Genomic DNA, 20679 nt, shown 5'->3' with positions numbered 1-20679 from the left:
TAACCATCTAGATTCATTTCTTAAACTTTGTGGGTGAGATTAATAATGAATTATATTTTGAGATCTATTGTTAAATATTACGATGTATATAGATATATAATAATATTTGGAATCTCACCTCTTTGTTCTCACACACACACAAACATGTGGCATATCACAACACGTATATATACGTGCAACGGCAAAAAAATGAAAAATATATTTGTTTCTACCGGAAAAGTTATGATTATCGTAAAGCGCGTTAATGTTTCTATTTATATGATTTTAACATAACGTATTAAAATTTTATTCACGCAATTTGAAAATAGAATGTATAGTATTGTTGTGTAATCACGGCGAGGCATTAAAAAGTATTACTATAGTCATCTAGCGTAGAGTTTGATAACTCGAAAATTTTATTTGCGCGCGATATTTCTGTATTATCATATAATAAAAAATATCTGCATAAATGAAATCGTTGATAATATCACAATAATAGATATATATATGTACCAGATTCAAATTTAGTCTCATGCACAGCACAGATATTATACAAAAAAAAAAAATATATTAAATCATTACAATATAATCATGAAATATTATTTGATATAAGAAACAAATAAAAGAAAACGAACATAAAGAATAAAAATAAATAAATCAAATACGCAATAATTTTTCGCGTCCATGATTCACTTTAAAGATACACTTTGACTAAGCCTTATTTATCGAGTAATACCTGCAAAATTGTGTTAACATAGAATTATGAATTTTTTGTTTTCTCACGCATGAAAATAAAGATTGCATTAGAAACGAACAAATTACATTTAAAAATTGTGTAATTTTGCCGGTTGAATTAATCGCCGATTAAGATCAGAATTGGTCGAACTCGTTCTTAAACAACAATAATAAAATCATGAGAAATTCAGACGTGATATCGCAGCAACGCCATGATCGATTGATGCAAAACATGAAGATAAATCGAGATTCTTTCTCTCTCGAAATATCGAAATATATCTGTCCCGATGTAGCGTCAACTAATCGCAAGTTATTTAACTTAGAAATAATGCCCAAATATTTTAGTATATGCATACCTGGCAACGGTCATTGTATTTTCACTGCATTTCAAATGAAGAATATATGGAAACGATATCAGAGTGAACTCCCTTCAAATATATAAAAATATATACATTCGCATCGCGGATGTAGATAAGTTGTAACATTGCGTATAACTGTTAGCTTACGACAAACGTTTGAAATATGTGTTTATGCAACACTCGCGATAATTTTTCGCCAACCAAATTTACTTTTAGACAGTAAAATAGTCGCGAAAAATACGGAGCAATTCGAACGCGGCACCATGTCATTTAAAACGAAGATATAAAATAAATATTATTTTATTAAATTTTACGTCTACATATTTTTATCTATGATCCATGCAGACAGAGAACGCAGAAACACTTTTTATCGCGCGGTAAAAGTGGCGCGATAAATCTGAATCGTCATATAATCGACAAATATTAAATAGAATAAAATCAAATCAAATATAGAATAAAAAATTGAATAAAAATACTTTGTTTTAAATCTATGCTTTTAAATATTTTTTAGTTAATTCTTTCTTTTTTTCATTTCTGAATTTCAAATTTGTTATTGGTTCGATATTTTGTTTGATATTTTAAGAACTGCAATACCTTCTTCAAAAGAATAACGATTGATCGGCTAGGACAAAACAAGCAAAAATTTGTTGTCCTAATTGTCAATTAAACAGTACTCTATTTGGTTTAAATTTTGAATTATTAAAATTGTACAAAGATATTTTCCGCGGAATTTAATGGTGTCTACATTTATTAAAATAACTCTGATCTTTGTTATATCATTCTGTTATTTAATTCCTTTTACGATTAAACATAGTTACTGTTGGAAATTTTAGAAAAACTCTATCATCTACATCATATGTTTGTATAGATATAATTTATACCTAGTACAAGTAGCAATAGATGGTTGCATCCAAAGTTTAAATATTATTCGTGGATTCGGTGAAGCTTTGCAAAGTAATGTGATAACTCTTGTATTAAGATAATATAAAAGAATACAATATATTAGTATAAAAAGAAGATATACCAGTATAGTTTGTATACATTTATAGTTGGAACATAACGATACGAAGACCAATTATTATATATGATATATCAGTGGAAATACATATTACGAATATCCCCATACATTCTTCACGAGATTATTAAGATAGTTTTATCAAATGTAATTTTCTGTTCTAAAGCATCAGCTAACAGAGAGAGAATAACATTTAATTCTTGATATTTTATGACTCAAATAATTTGTGATGTACATATATATACAGGACTATTTTAATATTAATTCAAAAATCACAAATACAAGAAGAAAAAAACGGCTTTCAACAATATCATCTATGTAACACGAATAATAATTTATCTTGTTTCACATAATATCGATAATGCGAATAATAATTTATCTTGTTTTACATTGATCATGACATCAGTCTTCTCACTGGTTTCGTCTTAATTTTCTAAAAGACAAAGAAATATAACGTTATAGTCTTTACAGTATACTCTAATGTTTAATCAAGATAAATCTTAACAGATATATTTTATTCGATTTAAGCGGAATTTTTACTTACTTGTGCAAATTAGGCTCTTTCAAGTTTACTGGAGCCTTTCTTCGTTTAGGACGGCCGGAAGCATAACTATTGTTCATATTATTTTCAGATTCCCGAATTTCGTCCTGTTCTAGATTTTCATCAAAATTCAACATAGTGTCCCCCCTGCAAATCCAGGATATTAAAGCTTGTATAATCCACACAATTCACGAAAAGAATTTTATTCAATTATACGTACGTGTGATCATGAGTGTTTCGGGATTCTATATCGTCGGCTGATGGCGTCCTTGACTTAACATGATTTTCATTGAGCTTCTCCAAAACAACTTTAGCCGTACTTGGATCTCGATTGTTCTGCGATTTGTTTTTTTTCTTCGTCTTGTTCTTAATTACCGAACCATTTTCAACATGATTGGTTCCGTTATCGAAATTCAACATTTTCGATATTTTATTCTTTTTATTTAAATCCTTTTTCTGTTGTAGCATCGATTCTCTTTCATGATCCTTCATTGAACTTAATGGCAGTTTTATTATGGCAGTCTGACCGTGTTCCAATTCGTTCAGAGTCTGATTTGACATAGATGACACCGAGATATTCGCAACGCTTGAGCTTGCAGCAGTAACTTCGGTGTCGATCCCATTATTAATAGAATTCATCATAGATTCATCTAAATTAGGTAACCTCAGTTCATTGATATCGAATTGCATGTTTCGCATTTGTTGACGCGACAACATTAGTGTGAAGTCTTCTGTCACTTTGGGATGCTGTCGCCTCATTGTCACAAAACTTCCAAAATTTGTTGCAGCATCTTCAGCATTATCTTCTATGTTATTTAAATTTTCTTTACGATTGAATACATTTCCTGCTGGAAGCTCATAAGTACTATCATCATCTTCATTATGAGATTGATAGCTAGTACGATCGGCAATAGGTGTTGCGTCTCCATCTAAAGTTTGAATATCATTCAGAGATTCATTTAAGTTTTGTAGCAGTGATAACTCTTCTGTATTGCTTTCTGCACTGCTCGATTCATCATCATACACTATTAATTGAGATGTGTTATTATTGACATCGGAAAGCTCTTCTTCTGGTTCGCTATCCCGCGATGGTATGGTATTACTAAATAACCAGCTCGGACCTTCCAATGGATCCTCTTCTTCCCAATTCCTAGTATTATTTTGCAATAATCTTGAATTTTCTATTACATTTGGAATTTTGTTAAGATCTTTATCAGAGACCTTGCTGTTTATTTTTACTTTGGGATCCTTTTTTGGTGTTTGCGCGTGCGTTTCATCTTCTTCGTTTGGATTAATAGATATACGGGTCTCTGGTATTACGACATTTCTTTCTGATGGATCATTAGACACATTGTCATTATTCTCCTGATTTTCAATGTCATCAACTCTGTTATCAATTATCTACGAAAATAATAATATTATATTAACAATTTAAGTATATAATATCCTTAGATAGAAGGTAAGAAGAAAGTACTTTATTAGAAATAACGTTTTTTTACATTCAACATGAATAAACACTTACTCTTCTAATGTTAATAGTCTGAGAATCACGCAGTAAATTGGATATATCTTTAAGTTGTATTGTAGGACTAGCTACATTAATATGTCTTGTGCTGGTTGTTGGAGTTTCATCAGACCATCTATTTCGCGATCGCGAATAAGATCCTGATATTCGCTTGGAATGATAGTTTCTTCTTCTTCTTCTTCTTTGTTCATCAGCCAATGTAAGTGCATCTAAATGTTAACAACTATATTAATTGACCAAAAAATTTGTCACGATTAAGTAATTAAATAGATTATAGATTAATAATCTGTGATTGATATTGTTATACCATTAACTCTAGATGAAGAAATTGTTAGTCTTTCTGGCATTCTACACGTAGTTCGATTATTCTCCTAAAATGATTGTATATTGCATATAAAAAATTTATATATATATATGTATATATGAAAAATGACATAAAATAAATATATACATACATATCTAAGTGGTGTAGATGGTAAAGAAACAGTAATTGATGATCTATTCTCACTTATCTCTTGACTTCTATCAGGAGTTGATTCTTGTATATCACTTAATCTTGATATATTTTCCATTTTAACTCGACTCAAATTAATTGTGGGCTTAGTAATAGTATGTCCACCTACCATTGGTTTTACTACACCTTTAGCTGGAGATTTTGTCGACAGTCTATTGGAAGATTCTTTTCCTGGAATATTCCATAAACCATGTTTTATAAAGGTATACAATACAATATAAATAACATACTTCTAATAAATTATGTACATTAAGTTGCAAAATCCTCGAAATTTAGCAATATAATGTGGTGAAATATTCCTTACTTCCATCTGCAGCAGACGACAGTCTCACAGTAGTATTGGAAACAGCGAGCTCTTGACACATAGAAATAGTACTTGTTATATAACCAGTCATGGTGAGTAACATTTTCAATATTTCTTTTGCGTTATTCTGTACATTGGCAATTACAGTCTAAAAAAAAAAAAAAAACAGATAATAAATATTAATAAATAAATTTAAAAACTTTTGGGAAAAATTACAATTAGAAATCAGAACAAAAATAAAGCTAAGAAAGAATGAAGCCACACAATAGTTGCCCAAATTTAAAAAAAAAATATCTACATATAATATTGAATTTATATACAGGATGTCCAACCATAGATGTTCAAACAAATATTTCACACTGATTAAAGTTACAAGAAAGTTTAATAAGAGAAATTAGCACAGTTTTTAGTTCGCAATAAAGCACATGTAAAAAAACTTTTTTTACTCGTAACCTTTTCAAGTTATGAAAATCACCATTATTTTTTTCAATGGAAACTCCTATTTTTTATTGCATATTCTTATAGTCCTTCTTGAGACCTTTTCAAAACACACATACTTTTTCTTAAAAATAATTATTTTCTTTATACCAATTGATTTGTCTCATTATTCTGTACATAAAAGTGTTATGGTAAGATTATTGAAAACTGAATATTTTATATTTATATCAATATATGTCAGATTAGGATATAAAATAAATTTAATCGAAAAATAATGAAAAAATACTTTGTTATAGTATTTTGAAAAGGTCTCAAGAAAAGCTATAAAAATTAACTCAAACATTTATGGATGGATACCTTGTATAGATTCATGCAATAGCTTCTTCTTATAATATTTAGGTACGTTACTTTTTCCAACTAATTTTTCTTCTCTTTCTTTTTTATATTTTATAAGATTCTTTATCTTTTTACATTTGATTGGACTGTTTTACTTCCGTTTTAATAAGTAAGTTTGTATTCCATGCAATCATATTCCTACTTTTTAATTTTTAATATAAATAATGCTTACATTTCGTGTGTTGCATACTACGTTCAACTGTTGAATCTCTGCAATTAGCTGAACATTCTGCGTAAATAATGATTGATTGTTTTGTTTTTCCTTTGAAAGTGCCTTAGCCAAGAAGTTATTGTTGCTCTTTAATTTTTCATATACTGAAAAAAAAAACAATTTTATTAGTAAAATAATGATAATAATGCAGAAAAAATATAAAGTAAACAATCGATGGAGAATTTTAATTATCTTACATGGTCTATATGATCGTTCCTTGTAAAAATGTTTAAAAAAAATACATTCTAAATAAGTACATACTTTTTCTTAAAAATAATTATTTTCTTTATACCAATTGATTTGTCTCATTATTCTGTACATAAAAGTGTTATGGTAAGATTATTGAAAACTGAATATTTTATATTTATATCAATATATGTCAGATTAGGATATAAAATAAATTTAATCGAAAAATAATGAAAAAATACTTTGTTATAGTATTTTGAAAAGGTCTCAAGAAAAGCTATAAAAATTAACTCAAACATTTATGGATGGATACCTTGTATAGATTCATGCAATAGCTTCTTCTTATAATATTTAGGTACGTTACTTTTTCCAACTAATTTTTCTTCTCTTTCTTTTTTATATTTTATAAGATTCTTTATCTTTTTACATTTGATTGGACTGTTTTACTTCCGTTTTAATAAGTAAGTTTGTATTCCATGCAATCATATTCCTACTTTTTAATTTTTAATATAAATAATGCTTACATTTCGTGTGTTGCATACTACGTTCAACTGTTGAATCTCTGCAATTAGCTGAACATTCTGCGTAAATAATGATTGATTGTTTTGTTTTTCCTTTGAAAGTGCCTTAGCCAAGAAGTTATTGTTGCTCTTTAATTTTTCATATACTGAAAAAAAAAAACAATTTTATTAGTAAAATAATGATAATAATGCAGAAAAAATATAAAGTAAACAATCGATGGAGAATTTTAATTATCTTACATGGTCTATATGATCGTTCCTTGTAATGCTTCCCCAGGCATTGCCCTTTTTTAGTAAGCACACTGACCCTTTTAGCTTTCCGAATTTTCGGTATTTTCGGCATATTGTAATTAATGTTTAATTCTTTTATGCAACAAATATGTGCATATATAGAAATAAGGATATAATATATACAAAGAAACTAGGTTTTTGGATTCATAGATTTATCTGGAAAATTTTATCTTACACATTTCGATATTTTATATCTGTCCTGTGTATGGAGAGAAAGATTATCAAAGAATAAAATAAATTTTCTTCATTATAGTGTTATATAAAATATTCATTATAGTATTTTAACATGCAATATTAATATTAGTGATAGTGCAAATATATACCTCTGGTATTACACATCTCAATTTCTTACGTATACAGAATTGATTAGAGATTTTATTCTCTCATTTCCGTCCAGTCAAATGTTTATAATATTTTCATTTGTAGTAAATGTTGTTTAAATTTATATTTTTGAACACTGTATCATCACATACTAACTTGCCAGTAACGTTCGTTATCGTTCCGCCATTCCAAGAGAAGCAGAAAGAGAACGTGTTGAAACATGAGAACTTGAAATCTGAAGTTGGTTGTCTCGAAAATGAAAAACTGTACTTGGCGGCACGATGTTCAGAGATATTTTTTATGCCATAGTTGGCGACTATGCTAAAGACAAAACCATAGATATAAAAGATCTGTTTATCTCTCAAGGCCCTTGCACAATGCTAGGCGATAGTAGAGTCCTAAATAATCAGAGAAGGGACAATAGCGTCTCGCTTGCTGACCGCCATGTTGGTCCCGTAGTGAATCCTATGTGCAAACTAACCGCAACCGGCGTACCGTATATAAGAAAAAAGTATATTTGTTATTTTCTAAAAAAAAAAAAAAAACATTTTAAATATCTCCGAGATATTTTTAAAACATTTTAGATTTCCAAATGGACAGCTGCGGGCCCAACATGGCGATCATGGGAAGCATGGAGGGGGTAACGATGTCGCGTCTCTGACTACAGTCGTGTTCCGAAATTCACTACTAGTACTGGAAATCTATAATATATGTTACGTGAACTATAGATTTCCAGTACTGGTAGTGAATTTTGGAACACGACCTACGTTTACACGTCACCCCTAGGGTGCGTTCCGTTTCACGCATTGAGCGCATAGATCGCCTGGAAATCTATAAGGCCTTATAGATTTCCAGGCGATCTATGCGTGAAACGGAACGCACCCCTAATCGGGTTTAATACATCCGTAGTTCTAAAGTCCGTATCAGACTACGCATTGAAAATTTCAATCTTGAATCTTCAATCTCAATCTTCAATGCGTAGTCTGATACGGGCTTTAAAGAACTTGCACTTACATTGGGAGTGACTCAACAAGCAATTTCACGTCGGTTGAAATCATTGGGATTGATTCAGAAACAAGGAAATTGGATTCCATATGAAAATTTCAATCTTGAATCTTCAATCTCAATCTTCAATGCGTAGTCTTTAAGCCCATATCAGACTACGCATTGAAAATTGAAGATTGAAGATCAAAGATTGGAATTTGACTAATCAGAACAAAAAGATTAAAATTTCTTTATTCTGATTGGTCAAATTTCAATCTTGAATCTTCAATCTCAATCTTCAATGCGTAGTCTTTAAGCCCATATCAGACTACGCATTGAAAATTGAAGATTGAAGATCAAAGATTGGAATTTGACTAATCAGAACAAAAAGATTAAAATTTCTTTATTCTGATTGGTCAAATTTCAATCTTGAATCTTGAATCTCAATCTTCAATGCATATAGCGTATTCGATTTGTTGACTCTACCCGACTCTGGGTCCCAGAGAGAAACGTGAAGTCGAATAGATGTATAGTCGACGTCTATTCGACATTCGACACGTCTAAGATAGATCGACTTTCGCATCTAGATAGACGTCATGATGGTCTCGCTTTGCGCAAAGTTTGCATCATTTTGCTTGCTGGGATAGTATATGTCACGTATACTATAATATCGGGTGCACACGGGTGGGGAATCGGAACACAGCCTTTCAAGACAAAAACTTGAATACGAGTAAAATGTGACGTTGGCATCGGACCCCACTCCTCAACACTCGGTCTAGATATACTATGTCTATGGCGAAACCTATTCTGCTAGAAACTACTGAAAACGGAACGAAACTGCGGAACGCTCATGATTGGTTCCGCTCTCGTTCCGCGTTAAGCCCGTATCAGACTACGCATTGAAGATTGAGATTCAAGATTCAAGATTGAAATTTGACCAATCAGGACAAAAAAATTTTAGTCCCTTTTGTTCTAATTGGTCAAATTTTAATCTTGAATCTTGAACATGAAGAAAGAGTAAAGCCCGTATCAGACTACGCATTGAACATTGAAGATTGAAGATTAGGCTTAAGGAGAGAAGGCTTAAGGAGAGTTATCTACCTAGATTGAAAGTGGTCACGAAAAATGTTCCGTATGTGGCCAGGTTTGCCGAATGGAATAACTTGGACCATTTCGTCGCCATCTTGAATCTTCGTATATGTATAGTGTTACGTTTAGTTGTGGTAGTAATTAGTAAGTAGTGTGTCATCCAACACACTTACTGATCACTAATACAACTAAACATAACACTATATATGTACGAATATTCAAGATGGCGACGAATTGGTCCAAGTCATTCCATTTGGCAAACCTGGGCATATACGGAACATTTTTCGTGACCACCTTTTTTCTCTCTACACTATCGAGATAACTCTCCTTACTCTTCCTTCATGCATGGACCCCGCATTTTTAAGTATACACGAAGTGTGAGTCAGATTGCGATCATATAAAAAGTGTTTGATAGCCCGTATCAGACTACGCATTGAAGATTGAGATTCAAGATTCAAGATTGAAATTTGACCAATCAGGACAAGGAAATTTTAGTTTTTTTTATCCTGATTGTCAAATTTCAATCTTTGATATGTAGGTCGGTATTCATAGTCAGTTCTTATATTTAAGACCGTCTTAAGCACAATCTTAAGATGTCCTAAACCAATCACAGAGCCGTATTAGCATCTTAAGACATTACTTAAGACGATCTTGAAATAAGAACTGACTATGAATACCGGCCTATGTCAATTTGTGTGCGATAGCTCTAAAGCCCATATTAGGCCGGTATTCATAGTCAGTTCTTATTTCAAGACCGTCTTAAGTAATGTCTTAAGATGCTAATACGGCTCTGTGATTGGTTTAGGACATCTTAAGATTGTGCTTAAGACGGTCTTAAATATAAGAACTGACTATGAATACTGGCCGTAATGTCATCTATTCCGCCAAATAAGGTTGGCAGTAGGCATTTAGGCCGGTATTCATAGTCCGTTCTTATATCCAAGATCGTCTTAAGTGTGGTCTTGGGTCGTCTTAAGATCCCATTCAACCAATGAAATGGCCGCATAGTATCTTAAGATCGTACTTAAGACGATCTTGAATATAAGAACGGACTATGAATACCGGCCTTAATTGGGTATTTAAATGATGTGAGAGAGAACGAACAGGTAGAAAGAAAAAGAGTAAGTGAGAGAGAAGTTTAGATGGCATTACTGGCCAACTTACTTATTCCGCGCATGCGCACTCCGTTTTGGCAACACAAAATCGGGAGAGTTGCGCTACTGTATATACTGTGGTATGGGTTCGCACTTCGTACTCTGATACGGGCTTTACTCCATTCCTAATATTTTCTCTATTGTGCGCAGGGCCTTAAGCGTTAAAGATGCCACTTGTAAAGGTTAGGAAATCTGTCAATATAGATATATCGCCGACGATAAACGCAAGTTTGTGTCGACAATTTGCACGTCTCCAGTTCCAGATAATCCTCGATGCCGAGGAGGAGATTGCTGACGGACAGCGGTGCATCGCTGTGCGAGAAGACGATCTGTCCGTTGCCGGAGGAGCTAAGTGTAATAACCAATAATGTCAGATGCGAACAATGCAACCTCATCTTCGCGAATGTATCGCGTTATAGATTGCACGATCTCAAGGTACACCAACGTAAGAAATTGGATAAAGTCGCAAAGGAGAACGTACGCTATCACTGTCCGGTACCGTCTTGTGTTTATGCCGTCAATTCTCAGAGATATTTCAGCAGCATGAAATACCTGAAGCAAGTGCGTACCGTGTATATTTTAATAATTGCTTGATGAAAAAAATAACTGTGTGAGATTATTATATAAAAAAATAATAATAATATCGGATCATCTTTCCAGCATTATCTGAAAGTTCACGCGGAAAAGAATTATGCGTGCGATCGCTGTGGTAAAAGTTTCTCCATTGAATCTGCCAGGGAAGGACACACAAGGGTCTGCGGCATAGAGTTTAAATGTTCCTGCTCAAAGATTTATACTACATATGAAGCGCTGCTTACACATGCGAAGCGATCTTCACATACTATAACAGAAAAATATAAAAATTCCTTAAAGTATGTTTAGTCATTGTGTTTTTAATTTGATTACTGTGATATTGATCGATAAAAAGTTTAATCAATATTTTTAATGCCTTTGCAGACATAGCAACTCCAAGACAATACAAATTATCTTACCAAGCAGAATTATAAGCAAACCTGTGGCGATACTACCCAGTCCAGATAAATCTGAGAGAGATGGCAGAAATATTAGTACTACAGGGAAAAGTACATCCGACATCAGTATACAGACAGATGATTACAAGAGAAGCAGAAAGTTATCAAGCCCATCAAAACTCAATAATAATAACTCGCATTGTAATACAAAACGTCGAATATCCAAGCAAACACAGACTACTAGCTTGACTAAAGAAAAGAACTTTGGAAAATCAATGGAAACGCAAACGACCCAGGAGTCGCAAGCAAACAGAGAGTCGTCAAAGATGTATAATCTTGGAAAGAAATATCGTTGCGCATTATCGAAACAATCGGAACACGTGTTGCTCAAAGAGGACCTTAATCTCGGCGATAATTTTGCATCGGCGAATTTATTTAGCCCGCTTTGCCACGATGTAGGTTTGCAAGATTTTTGGGAGAAGAATACATCAGGCACGCAAACGATACCAGAAAAGGATATGTTCGAGGCATTTAATGATAATGTAACTCAGACGGAATTTGAGACACTCTATCAGCACAGCCATAATCCTTTAATACAGTGTGTACCAAAGAACACTGTGGCTCTGATGACGTTGCCTTACGTCGAAGATGCGTCGACAGTTGTCGAAGGGTATCCTTTCGCTTCGACCGACGGTCGAATATCTCGAACAGATCCTATGCTAACTGCGAAAACTTTCGATGATAGATTTAGCAGCATAGAAACGCAAACCGAACAAGCCTTTTCCCCTTCGTATTTTTATTCTGAATCTTTATCGAGATCATTTACCTTAAGTTCGAATATCGAGACTCAAACTACGGATAATTTGGATAACATGGAGCAACTGTTGTACAGTAATACATATACTCAGACTTGCAACGAAATGCTATCTTCTGATTTAGGATTGTCTAATATACAAACTCAGACCGCTTGGTCGCACGACGATACCACGGTTTCTACCGAGACCCAAACAAAGTCTTTGATTTGCGAGACTGGTTGTAACATTCCCATAGGGGCCTGTAGATCCTGGCTAAACACACAAATAAGTCACACTGAGACACAGACTGATTTACTTAATATTTTCGAAGAATTTCAATAAGTTAATTATATCATTTTTATTGACATATTGTTTGTATTATTTCTCGCTTCGGCATTTAATTCAGTTTTTGTACAATCTTTACCTATGCTATTTCTTTTCTCTGACATACATTTTAGATACAAATTTGTTTTCAAATAATTTTAATGATTCATTATTTTATTGTGTTTTATGATCTTCATTGCCACCTATCTTGCACTCTTCATCTGCTACAATATATTTAAAAAATATCCATTTAAAATTTTTTTATTAATATATATATTAATAATTAATAAGATTTAATGTATCAAGAAAGAAATCTCTTGGATTTTTCAGGATTTCTTATAACACGATTGGGCAATCATATTATATTTATATCTCTTAACTTTTTTATTTGAAGCTTTTTATTTAAAATGCTAAATAAAAAAGTTAATAAAGTATCATAAATGTTTCTTATCTGCAATTGTACATATGTGTGTGTGTATATTGTTATTCAACTCCTTTTAATACCAAAGTACATATATGCATTTCGCATACACTCAAACATACCTTGTGTCTGCACAATGCACATGTATCGATTAAAAAATAAATATCGTACTGACAATATATACATGTTATCGCGTAATCTGTAACTTATTGATAAATTTATGGTCTGGAATCAGACTAGCTGTACATCTGTTTTGTATTTCTATTTAAAGCCTCATGTATACACATACACAGTAAGAGAGTCACTTGTCAAAAATATATTTTGGCTTTTACATCGTGCGCTGTATTGCATAATGCATGCAAGAGATCACTTTTAGCATTCTGTCAGCTTCTGCTGTGATAATATCACGAAGATTTCGAGTATCTTTCAAATCCACTTTTTTTTATTTACGTACAATATATAACTAAAAAAATATATGTTTCTTTAATTACAAGAAAATTTGCTGATAACAATGTTATCTGCATTTTTGCATCATGATGGTATCGAGTTAGTAAATATTCTTGCATAAACTATCACGAACAGAAATACAAAAAAATATAACAAATACTTCATAAATAATATATATATTTATATATTCGGATCAAAAGTGATCTTGCATTAGAATATTTGTATGGACGACAGCAACAAAGATGGTAATTTAAAATTCTGCGACAAACACACAGATAACAACAAATAATCGAATGAGTAATGTGTTTCGTTGCGTTCGCAACGTTTGCTGCACAATGTATTATGTTAAACCTGTCAGTGTAAGGATTAACTAGCATCAGTAAGCAGCAAAATTATTACAATTGCTGGAGTATATGAAAAAGTGATAAAGTGGTATATATATAGAAAGAGAGAGAGTTATACTGCGGGACCAGCAGCATTGTCCTCATCGGAATCGGGTAAAAAGTCTTTGGTCCAATCTTCTATCCTATCCATATTTTCAAGAGTCGATGCAAGAACTCTCAGGTTATCCACACCGGACATTAACTGTCTGTAAAAAGAAAAAAAAGAACAAAATTCACTCGAATTTCTCATAGAAGCAGTTGCAACTTTTATATAGATCTTTATTAAAATTATAGATAGTATTTTCTTCTGAATATTACACAGATTACCTAAAATAAAAATTACTAAATTAAATAATTCTTTACCTAAGAGATACTTCGGCCGACGATGCAGCCGCGAATAGATCACGGGCGAGCCTTCTCACAGTGCGATTCGTGTTAGCGATACCAGTGTTCGACTCGCTTTGTCCAGCAGTCGAAGTGCCAGCTCGAAGTTGATCGTTTTCCAATTGTAGTAGAGATATTTCTGCCTAAATTAAGCAATTCATACAAGTTAATATGTTAATTTTACATTTTATCAAACTGTGTATATGCATATATTTAAATACTAACCATCAAAGCTTTAATCTTCTTTTTCAGCGATGTGACAGTGCTTTCAGCATTAACTGCTCGCTTCTGATATAATACAAATAATGTTAGAAATATAAATATTTTCTTTTATATATATATATATATATATAATTTTTATACTTACTGTACTTCGTTTTAAATTATCTTCAACTTGTTCCATCGCCTTTTCCAAGTGCGCTGTTTCCTCATGCTCAACTTCTCTCTTAGACAGTAGTTCTGCCTCCAATAAACGAATTCTGCAATTGACATGCGATAATTTTTAATTAATGATAGTATACGATGATGGTCAATAAGCTAGAAACTATTCCAGCAAGCTGCAATCACCTTTCAGTCTTTTCGCTTATTTGCCTCCGAGCTGTTTCTAATTGCTGATGTAACCTTTCGTTTTCGAGTAAAAGCTGTAATATATTTATGTATATATACATATATTATTTTATTTTTTTCCATACAATCTTATCTCTATTAGATCCCTCTGCTAGAAACATTCTTACCCTTCTTTCTGTAGATTCTGCCATACTTGCACCGGTAGATTCTGGATCTGCAGACCTATTATATATGGGTCCGTCGCTTAAAAAGTCTGGCAGAGATTTATGGACACTCGTTTCACTTCCTGGCAGATTACCATCTCGTGTGGTCGCATTTACATTGGGATTAGATTCGGCAAAGGGTACTGGTAAATCAAATGGAAATCCTGCATAGAAAATATCTATTATCTTGGTGAACTTTGTAGGAATATAATTTAAAACACGAAATGTGTATTGTATGTATACATATGCAGGTACCTCTGTGTTCGGGGCGAGGAAGATAGGACGTGCTTTCGTCAAGCCTGTCTCCAAACACAGGCAAATCCAAGTGATTCGAATGCATCGCATTCGACATAGAATGATCTCTGTGCGTTGAGGTTTTGTGCAGCGTATCGGTGAGATCGAACGATCGTAGATCTTCGCCAAAGATTTCAGAATCATTCTTCTTGGTTTCGTTTCGCAATCGGGATTGCCTCTGCTCCACGCTGTTCAACGCAAAATCTGGTAGATTATCTACGTCGGGCAATACCGGCAGATCGGCTTCGTGATTCAGATAACACTGTTCGATGACCAGGTGATCCTGCACGAAATCCGGCAGCTCTGTCGGATTTCGGCCCGAATAAACGCCGCCGCCGGCGTTGTCTTTATCGAAAACGCTGCCGGGACTCGACGTGGGGGACGAGTAGACCTTGGGCCGTGCCCCGGTATTATGATAGTTGGTTTGCTGAGTGCCGTTCTTCAAGAAGGCCTTGAAACTGAAGGGATTGCTGTCGCGACGCGACGACGTATCCTGACCTAAGCAAACAATAGTTTTCAGATCGCTCTCTTATCAGTTATGAAACAATTCATAATTGAAGCGTATGACATGATAATAAAATATACAGCAGGATTGAGGGGTAAACTTTGTAATTCATGTATTTTTAAAATCTACGCCACGCAACCCAAATATACAGTGAATCCTAACCTGTCGGCTGCTCGACGGGTTGACTCCTGGAGTTGGAGCTGTCGGACGTCGGGGACAGACGATTGTTCCTGGAGGGATCTCGACAACGAACGGTCATCTTCCCTTCATCGGACGACGAGGACGTCAAGCGAGCAATATCGTTTTTGCATCGCGCTGCCTCGCTATCATCGGCGGTGGCCGTTGTTAAATCGTCCTCGTCGGACGACGAGGAACACAAGTGGTGCATTAACAACGATCTAACGTACGAATCGTCAGTTATTTTACGATTTGCCATAACGGTTCGTCGACCGAACCATTCACTGCTCCCTAAACTTGACCTCGCCGGACAAGAGAGGTCTACGCTTGTCACGTCTGTCACTGTCTGTCACCCGTCTACCCGCTTCTGTGACTGCGAACACTGCTGATCGCGTCAGGTAAGGTTGGCTCGATACTCTTCATTGACATAAATAAATATAGACTGCGCATATACATGCCGCTATTTTAATCTGTATTTTCTAAACTTGAAAGTAAATATTTTATGTATATATTTTATATATATTTAAGAGATTTTTGAAGAGAAAAAAAGAAAGAAGATACACAAGGAATACAGCAAAAGGTGTAATGGAATGACCGGAGTGTCATCTTGTCACTGCTCGTTTGACATATATATATGTCATATGTATTATATGCGCAGAAATCTCTCTTTTGCGTTCGTTATATATTATTTAATTTGATTGGCAGTGTTTTGCTGCGCATGTGTTGATGTATTTCTCTCACAAGAACGCATGATTGGCATTCCGTTTAAAATTGAGAGAAGGTTATTATGGATTGAGTCTTCTACGCGTTATTGAAAGTTCGTCAACAAACATACTCAATTTCCTTCGAGTTTGACATCCGCCGATCATATCGCCCGTGCTTGGATAGCTGTTATCAATTCTTTGTCACAGTGGAAAAATGGTAAATGTGTGTATTTATTTCTGTTGAAGATATGATTGTGATATAAATAATAATTTATTATTTATAATAAGAAAGTGTGTCCTAGTAAAAATAATGTATAAGAAAAATGTGTGAAAGAAATACAGAATAATTAATATGCATTTGTTTTGTCTCCATTTTAGTCTAATATTTATTGCGTCTGTTGTAAACAATTGTCCAATGACAAACACAAAGATATATTCGATGACAAATTATTGATCAAGTCAAAGGAAAATAATACGAATGAGGAATTTGATAAATATATGATATTGAAAGACGCTATCGAATTAATTACTGGCTATACGGTGAGTATCGTATAATAATTTATATGCAATATATCATATGTATGTTTATATAATAATTTTATTTATTATGTTTTTTTTTTCCATTTTCAGATATCAAAGATAGATGATGCAGTTTTGTGCAAAATGTGTTTTCAAAAGGTAGATTCTTATATAAAATTTCGATCTCAACTTATCGCATCATTTGAAAGAGCCAGTGATACCCAAGTTTCAGATCTTATTTTGCCAAGTTCCAAAAATATGAAAATTACAGAAACTTTAAAAACACAAATTTCTGACACAGGTTTGTTTATAATAATTACACTATTGTACAGATATATACAGCATTGACAGTGATTAAATTTTAGGATTAGAAGCTTTCAAGGAGAAAATAACAAATATGTGTGAGAATAATATTCTTACAAAATGCAGCGATTTATCAAGCAGCGGATCTGAAATGAATGATTCCTTATGTTACTCTAATGTACTGCCAAATTTTCAATCTTTTGCTGACAACATTTCTGATTCCATTGATGGTTTTGATGATAATTCAAATATTGATATATCTTATCCAAAGATCCAGAAAAGCGATATAGAATCAGATGTAAATGTGTTTTCTGGCGAAGACAACAACGGAATAATAGAATTAGCTATCCAATATAAACATAATGATCCTATCAATACTAGTTTAACTGAATCCGAGGAAGATTACGATTATGGACCAAATGTAAAAAAATGTAAGATTTTAAGTTTTTAATCAAATTCTATTTCTTAATTCTTGCTTTAAATTAATATTGAAAAACACAAATTTCTGACACAGGTTTGTTTATAATAATTACACTATTGTACAGATATATACAGCATTGACAGTGATTAAATTTTAGGATTAGAAGCTTTCAAGGAGAAAATAACAAATATGTGTGAGAATAATATTCTTACAAAATGCAGCGATTTATCAAGCAGCGGATCTGAAATTAATGATTCCTTATGTTACTCTAATGTACTGCCAAATTTTCAATCTTTTGCTGACAACATTTCTGATTCCATTGATGGTTTTGATGATAATTCAAATATTGATATATCTTATCCAAAGATCCAGAAAAGCGATATAGAATCAGATGTAAATGTGTTTTCTGGCGAAGACAACAACGGAATAATAGAATTAGCTATCCAATATAAACATAATGATCCTATCAATACTAGTTTAACTGAATCCGAGGAAGATTACGATTATGGACCAAATGTAAAAAAATGTAAGATTTTAAGTTTTTAATCAAATTCTATTTCTTAATTCTTGCTTTAAATTAATATTATATATAATTGGTATAATTATTTATATAATATATGTGCAGGGGCTGTATATATATGTAATATATTTAATAATATAAGTTTTTTTCTGCAATAGTTTGTCTTTATTTATTTTCTTAACATACATGTATATATGATATCTCATAATTCTCTTAAATTAAAAGAGATTGATAACAAATATATATTAAAATAAATAATGTCTAAACTCTATATTGTGACTACTCACAAAAGTTATTTGTATTAAAGAATGAAAAGGAATGTATAAATTTTTTACAATAATATTGATATTTCAGTATAATAACAATTGTAATGTTGTTAGGATCAATCAATCAATATAAGAGCTCAATATATGAGAGAAATTGGAGGATTAAGTTTAAATCTGCTAAATGACAGGCGACTGCTCTAATATTGAGCACTTCGTTAAATATTTATTCTTGTATTTAATGTGTTATCACATTTTGTAAAAAAATATGCATAACATCGAAAAATTGACCATCCTGAGCAACTGGCCCATTAGCTCAGTTGGTTAGAGCGTGGTGCTAATAACGCGAAGGTCGCGGGTTCGATCCCCTCATGGGCCAAATTTTTTGTTTTATGTTGAAATACAACACAGTGTATATTAACCCAATTTATATAACTAGTTAAACAGTTAAATGTTAAAAATTTGAAAAGTTATGAAAGTTAATAAACTTTTAACTTAACTTATTGTTAGTTAATTTTAAACGTATTAACTTTTAACTTAAACTAGTTATTTTTAACATTTAACTTATTAACTTTTTTTATACAAGTTATAATAAAATAATTCATCAATATTAATATCATGTGAAAATGGTTGACCATAATGCGAATATTTCATTTGTCGTACAACAAATTTATCGGATGTGTCGATTCACACTGTTGGATAGAGAATTAACTTTTAACTTTAATGAATTAATAATTTTTGAACTTAACTTTAACTGACAATGAGTTAATTTTTGTTTAAGCAATTTGTCTCTTCCCTAACAACACACATGTCCAGAGGACATCCAGAGAATATCCAGAGGATATCCAGAGGATGTTAAACATGTCTGGATGACCTCTGGATAATCTCTGGATGTCCTCTAGATATGTGTATTGTTTTATGTGTATTGTTTATTGGTTTTAATATAATTGCTACAATATCCTGACAGGAAAGAGAAAGAAAATGCGCTTTCTGAATTTCCGAAGGATATTATCGACAAAGATTGAGGAGCAGTCAAGGATTATTAATCGCAAGACGCAAAAACTTCTGGAACGGAAGTTGACGTTTTGGGAATACGTGTTTGGTCCCAAAAAATCCTTGTCGGATCTTTATCGGCTGACTCAGAAGCAAGCGCATCGCAAGGGGAATTCGTGTAATCAGGCCACAACCGGGAACATAGTGATCAACACCGAACAGGTTAGATCTTCGAAAAATCCGAGGAACTTGGAGCCGCAACCGTCATCGATGTACAAAGTGCCTAGAGCCGTATTGTTGAACAGGATGATAATAGATGGTTTCTACGAGGTACCAAAGAATATTTAATTGACATTTTCGTCAATGCTATCCTTTCGAGATCAGAGTCATTAATATATTTTCTAAATGCGATTTCTAAAGACATTGTATTGTATTATGTTTAAATTTTTATTGTTTTCTTGATTATTATAGAATAATAATAACTGCGAGGGTAAAACGATAACATTCACAACGACCAAAAGACCGTACGATGAAATGAAGCCGCCTTCGAATTTCCGAAGGGTCATCGATCTTCGGAAGGACATCATATCGGAAAATAATGAGGAAACGGTGCCTCAAATGTTGACACAGATAAGTGCGGCCAAAGCTCGCGATTCTACGGCAAACATACCGAATCAAGCAATGAAACAAGAAAAACCACGAAGACACTCGAGATTTGAACAATTAGAAATTTTAGTGAACGAAAAAATGTCCGAGTTTAAACGTGCGTCTCAAATAAATCCGGACTCTGAAAATTCCAATAAATAAAAAAACAAACAATGGTTATGGTTAATTATACAACAGTTAATCAGATAAAAACGGCACATAACGCTTTCGTAAATTCTTCTCTTTCTCTTTTTGCGGCGTATACAGGGTGTCCGGTA

General features: G+C 32.9%; 6 protein-coding genes and 1 non-coding gene across 14 annotated transcripts; 5 read left to right on the top strand and 2 right to left on the bottom strand.

Moving 5' to 3' along the window:
• Positions 1-2031: 2031 nt before the first annotated feature.
• On the bottom strand, positions 2032-7800 carry LOC115236482. 3 transcript variants are annotated; one of them, XM_029808966.1, is made up of 10 exons: positions 7339-7800; positions 6965-7214; positions 6728-6870; positions 4973-5120; positions 4610-4839; positions 4462-4525; positions 4152-4363; positions 2850-4030; positions 2633-2776; positions 2032-2521 (listed from the first exon to the last, which is right to left on the bottom strand). In XM_029808966.1, the coding sequence occupies exons 2-10, from the start codon at positions 7065-7067 to the stop codon at positions 2500-2502; spliced, it is 2247 nt and encodes a 748-aa protein (XP_029664826.1). In that variant the 5' UTR covers positions 7068-7214; positions 7339-7800; the 3' UTR covers positions 2032-2499. The 3 variants fall into 3 exon arrangements, with proteins under 3 accessions (XP_029664826.1, XP_029664828.1, XP_029664827.1); XM_029808968.1 differs by having other exon boundaries at positions 6965-7185; XM_029808967.1 differs by having other exon boundaries at positions 6965-7171.
• A 2823-nt stretch (positions 7801-10623) lies between these two features.
• On the top strand, positions 10624-12826 carry LOC115236471. Of its 2 annotated transcripts, none has more exons than XM_029808949.1 (4): positions 10624-10745; positions 10821-11124; positions 11224-11435; positions 11521-12826. In XM_029808949.1, the coding sequence occupies exons 2-4, from the start codon at positions 10837-10839 to the stop codon at positions 12668-12670; spliced, it is 1650 nt and encodes a 549-aa protein (XP_029664809.1). In that variant the 5' UTR covers positions 10624-10745; positions 10821-10836; the 3' UTR covers positions 12671-12826. The 2 variants fall into 2 exon arrangements, with proteins under 2 accessions (XP_029664809.1, XP_029664811.1); XM_029808951.1 differs by having other exon boundaries at positions 10661-10745; positions 10827-11124.
• Positions 12684-16386, bottom strand: LOC115236472. The gene is made up of 8 exons (XM_029808952.1): positions 16019-16386; positions 15313-15849; positions 15022-15221; positions 14855-14928; positions 14655-14766; positions 14513-14575; positions 14267-14430; positions 12684-14109 (listed from the first exon to the last, which is right to left on the bottom strand). The coding sequence occupies exons 1-8, from the start codon at positions 16290-16292 to the stop codon at positions 13977-13979; spliced, it is 1557 nt and encodes a 518-aa protein (XP_029664812.1). The 5' UTR covers positions 16293-16386; the 3' UTR covers positions 12684-13976.
• Positions 16297-18049, top strand: LOC115236473. 5 transcript variants are annotated; one of them, XM_029808954.1, is made up of 5 exons: positions 16297-16431; positions 16739-16960; positions 17116-17277; positions 17368-17557; positions 17622-18049. In XM_029808954.1, the coding sequence occupies exons 2-5, from the start codon at positions 16952-16954 to the stop codon at positions 18008-18010; spliced, it is 750 nt and encodes a 249-aa protein (XP_029664814.1). In that variant the 5' UTR covers positions 16297-16431; positions 16739-16951; the 3' UTR covers positions 18011-18049. The 5 variants fall into 5 exon arrangements, with proteins under 5 accessions (XP_029664814.1, XP_029664813.1, XP_029664817.1 ...); XM_029808953.1 differs by lacking the exon at positions 16297-16431 and adding an exon at positions 16442-16613; XM_029808957.1 differs by lacking the exon at positions 16297-16431 and adding an exon at positions 16444-16613 and having other exon boundaries at positions 16739-16954.
• A 4-nt stretch (positions 18050-18053) lies between these two features.
• On the top strand, positions 18054-18657 carry LOC115236474. Its single transcript, XM_029808958.1, has 2 exons — positions 18054-18073; positions 18138-18657. Exon 2 carries the CDS (start codon positions 18170-18172, stop codon positions 18524-18526), a length of 357 nt encoding a protein of 118 aa, XP_029664818.1. The 5' UTR covers positions 18054-18073; positions 18138-18169; the 3' UTR covers positions 18527-18657.
• A 411-nt stretch (positions 18658-19068) lies between these two features.
• Trnai-aau lies at positions 19069-19142 on the top strand. Its single transcript has one exon. It is a non-coding gene; the product is annotated as a tRNA-Ile (tRNA).
• Positions 19143-19597: 455 nt separating this feature from the next.
• On the top strand, positions 19598-20579 carry LOC115236483. Its single transcript, XM_029808969.1, has 2 exons — positions 19598-20086; positions 20228-20579. The coding sequence occupies exons 1-2, from the start codon at positions 19745-19747 to the stop codon at positions 20561-20563; spliced, it is 678 nt and encodes a 225-aa protein (XP_029664829.1). The 5' UTR covers positions 19598-19744; the 3' UTR covers positions 20564-20579.
• The last annotated feature ends 100 nt before the right edge of the window (positions 20580-20679 follow it).

Source organism: Formica exsecta, unplaced genomic scaffold (genome assembly GCF_003651465.1).
Source record: "Formica exsecta isolate Colony F162 unplaced genomic scaffold, ASM365146v1 scaffold25, whole genome shotgun sequence".
Lineage (NCBI taxonomy): Eukaryota > Metazoa > Arthropoda > Insecta > Hymenoptera > Formicidae > Formica > Formica exsecta.
This window is presented reverse-complemented; position numbering and strand designations above follow the sequence as displayed.